Below are 2,163 nucleotides of genomic sequence, written 5' to 3'. Positions count from 1 at the left end.
CAATATATTAATATGAACAAACTGCATTCAATTGAAAAATGTTTACTTTTTTCCATGAGAATTCCCACACACTTCATAATTTGAGCTGCAGTAATTTAAAAACAATGAGGAAGAAACAGAAAAAAAGGAAAATTAAAGATAATAAGAAAAGTAGCATGCAGATATTTTAAAAGCCATCGTGCCTACCTGTTTCTGGAGCGCCTTGAAAAATCATAAACAGCAGAGAAATAATCATGAGGAAATAATCCATTCTGGAGTTTGAAAAAGGAATCAAAAGGCTACGTTGCAAAGTAAGCCCAAAGAAGAAGGAATAAAATCAATCTCGGCTCCTTCCAAGCTCTTCTGAATGTTTAAATCTTAAAGTCAACTTTCGGTTGACTTTAGGTCTTAGGTTTCTGCCGGAGAGAGAAGGTGGCAGAGCCGACCAGAGGCGCACTGCAGGCGAGCTGTGCAGCGGTGCGGTGCTCAGCGCAGGACTCGCAGCTCCAGTCTCAGCGCTCCTGCTGCTTGCTGCTGCTGCTGCTGCTGCTATTGCTGGAGCGCGTCTGACCACGACAGCTCTCCGCAGCCTTTTTATATTGAACCTCTGCCTCGCGGGGGTAAATAGCTTCAACTTTATTCCAGCCCCAGACAATGTTATTGTGTTATTAGTCACCACTACGCAACGTGCAGCCGGAGATAAGGCTGGGCTCTAAAGGAAATCACTGCTAACTTCAGAGGCAGTCGCCGTCTGACAATTCAGGGGCAGGGCTAAGAAAAAGAAAATACCCATTAGAGACCTTTGGGAAACCTGCCCGTGCAAATGCTTGAGTCTACTTCCCCTTTGCAAGCTGCCAGCCCTGGAGTTCAAGAACCAGGAGAGGGACTCCAGAAAAACTCATACCATTGGTATGAAAAGTATGAGCTCCAGTTTAAATAGATTGTATTGTGTGCGGGGAATTTTTTTTTTTAATTGTTATTCACTTCAATTTCCTTTTATGTCTCTCTGATTTTTTAGCCTTGATCAAACATGAGAAAGGTCTCTCTTTTTAGTCCCCCCTTCCTCACTCTGGATCACATTATTTTGGCAGATCAATATTATTGCTTTAAAGTCAAACACCCCCCCCCAGTCTTTTTCTTTTTTGCTAATGTTCATTAAGTCCACCTCACAGAAGATAGTTGAAGGACAGACATGCAAAGAGAGCTGTTAAACAAACGAATGTGAGGCCTCTGTGGCCATTCAGATGCAGGGCCAAGTCTTCAGTAGTTGAAGTGAGGAGGCCCCGTGAGCTGCTTTCTGTGTCCACCATCTCAGTACAGCCATCTCGAGAAATTCCCAAAGCTGAACACCAGGGGACGACCAAGAGCTACCGGGGCTGAAGATTTATTAGGAAAAAAGTCTAAGTCTTGGTTTGGAAATGACAGAAGGAAAACGCCACCAGTGGAGAAGACAATGCGGGGGCGGGGGGGAGGGCTAGGAAATGGCCTCTAACATAGGAGAAGGGATGCCCCTCCGAATATGCCGTTTACAGAGGGACATTTATTGGGTGTTTTTCATTTTGGTTCTTTTGTTGGGGTAAAGTATGTACCAAGCTTTTTTTGTACGAGGTGGCTTGACTATACAAGGTGACTGACAGTGTTGGTAGAGAGGAAATGGCCGTGCTGAATAAGGGGATCAAATAATGTCACCCACTCAATAATGTGTTTGCATTTTCAAAGCAATTTCCTGTCTGTTTAACCTTGAAATCGCTACCCTCTCTAAGAGAGTCACAGGGCTCTCTTGACCAGGTGAAAACATACTGAAATGTATAATGAAATGTATAAAGTAACCTTCCCCCCTGTCCCATTTGGGTCCATTTTTCAAATGAGAAAACTGAGGCTTCCCTGATTTTTGTGCTACACAAAAGTTCCCACAGAGCTTTTTGTTAGACTTAGTAGCAGGAATTCTGGTCATTTTCCCCCAAAGTCCTACAGGTTAAAAGTAGACTTAAAGATGAATTATCACCTTAAAGAAATGAAAATCAAATCCAAGTGTCACTGAATGGATTGTGACTCCCAGTAACTCAGTCTGTGTAACAGAGTAGAAGTGCTCTGCAAGGTATCCAGAGCTGCACATCTTCAAGACTGCTCAACCTTCAAAATGACCGGTGGATTCAAACCCCCACACTTTAGGTTAGCAGCCTG

The 2,163-nt window shown here is 43.5% G+C and overlaps 1 protein-coding gene across 1 annotated transcript in view; it reads right to left on the bottom strand.

Moving 5' to 3' along the window:
• The window catches only part of EDN1 (endothelin 1), a 5,748-nt gene extending 5,498 nt beyond the window's left edge, over positions 1-250 (bottom strand). The window contains exon 1 of the mRNA XM_006891608.1: positions 187-250. Coding sequence (XP_006891670.1) covers positions 187-250 — 64 coding nt within the window. The remainder of the gene's footprint in view (positions 1-186) is intronic.
• Between the last annotated feature and the right edge of the window lie 1,913 nt (positions 251-2,163).

This window comes from Elephantulus edwardii, unplaced genomic scaffold (genome assembly GCF_000299155.1).
Source record: "Elephantulus edwardii isolate Elephantulus edwardi_28Jun2011 unplaced genomic scaffold, EleEdw1.0 scaffold00101, whole genome shotgun sequence".
Classification (NCBI taxonomy): Eukaryota; Metazoa; Chordata; class Mammalia; order Macroscelidea; family Macroscelididae; genus Elephantulus; species Elephantulus edwardii.
Note: the sequence above shows the minus strand (reverse complement) of the source record. Positions and strands in the feature narration are given on the sequence as shown.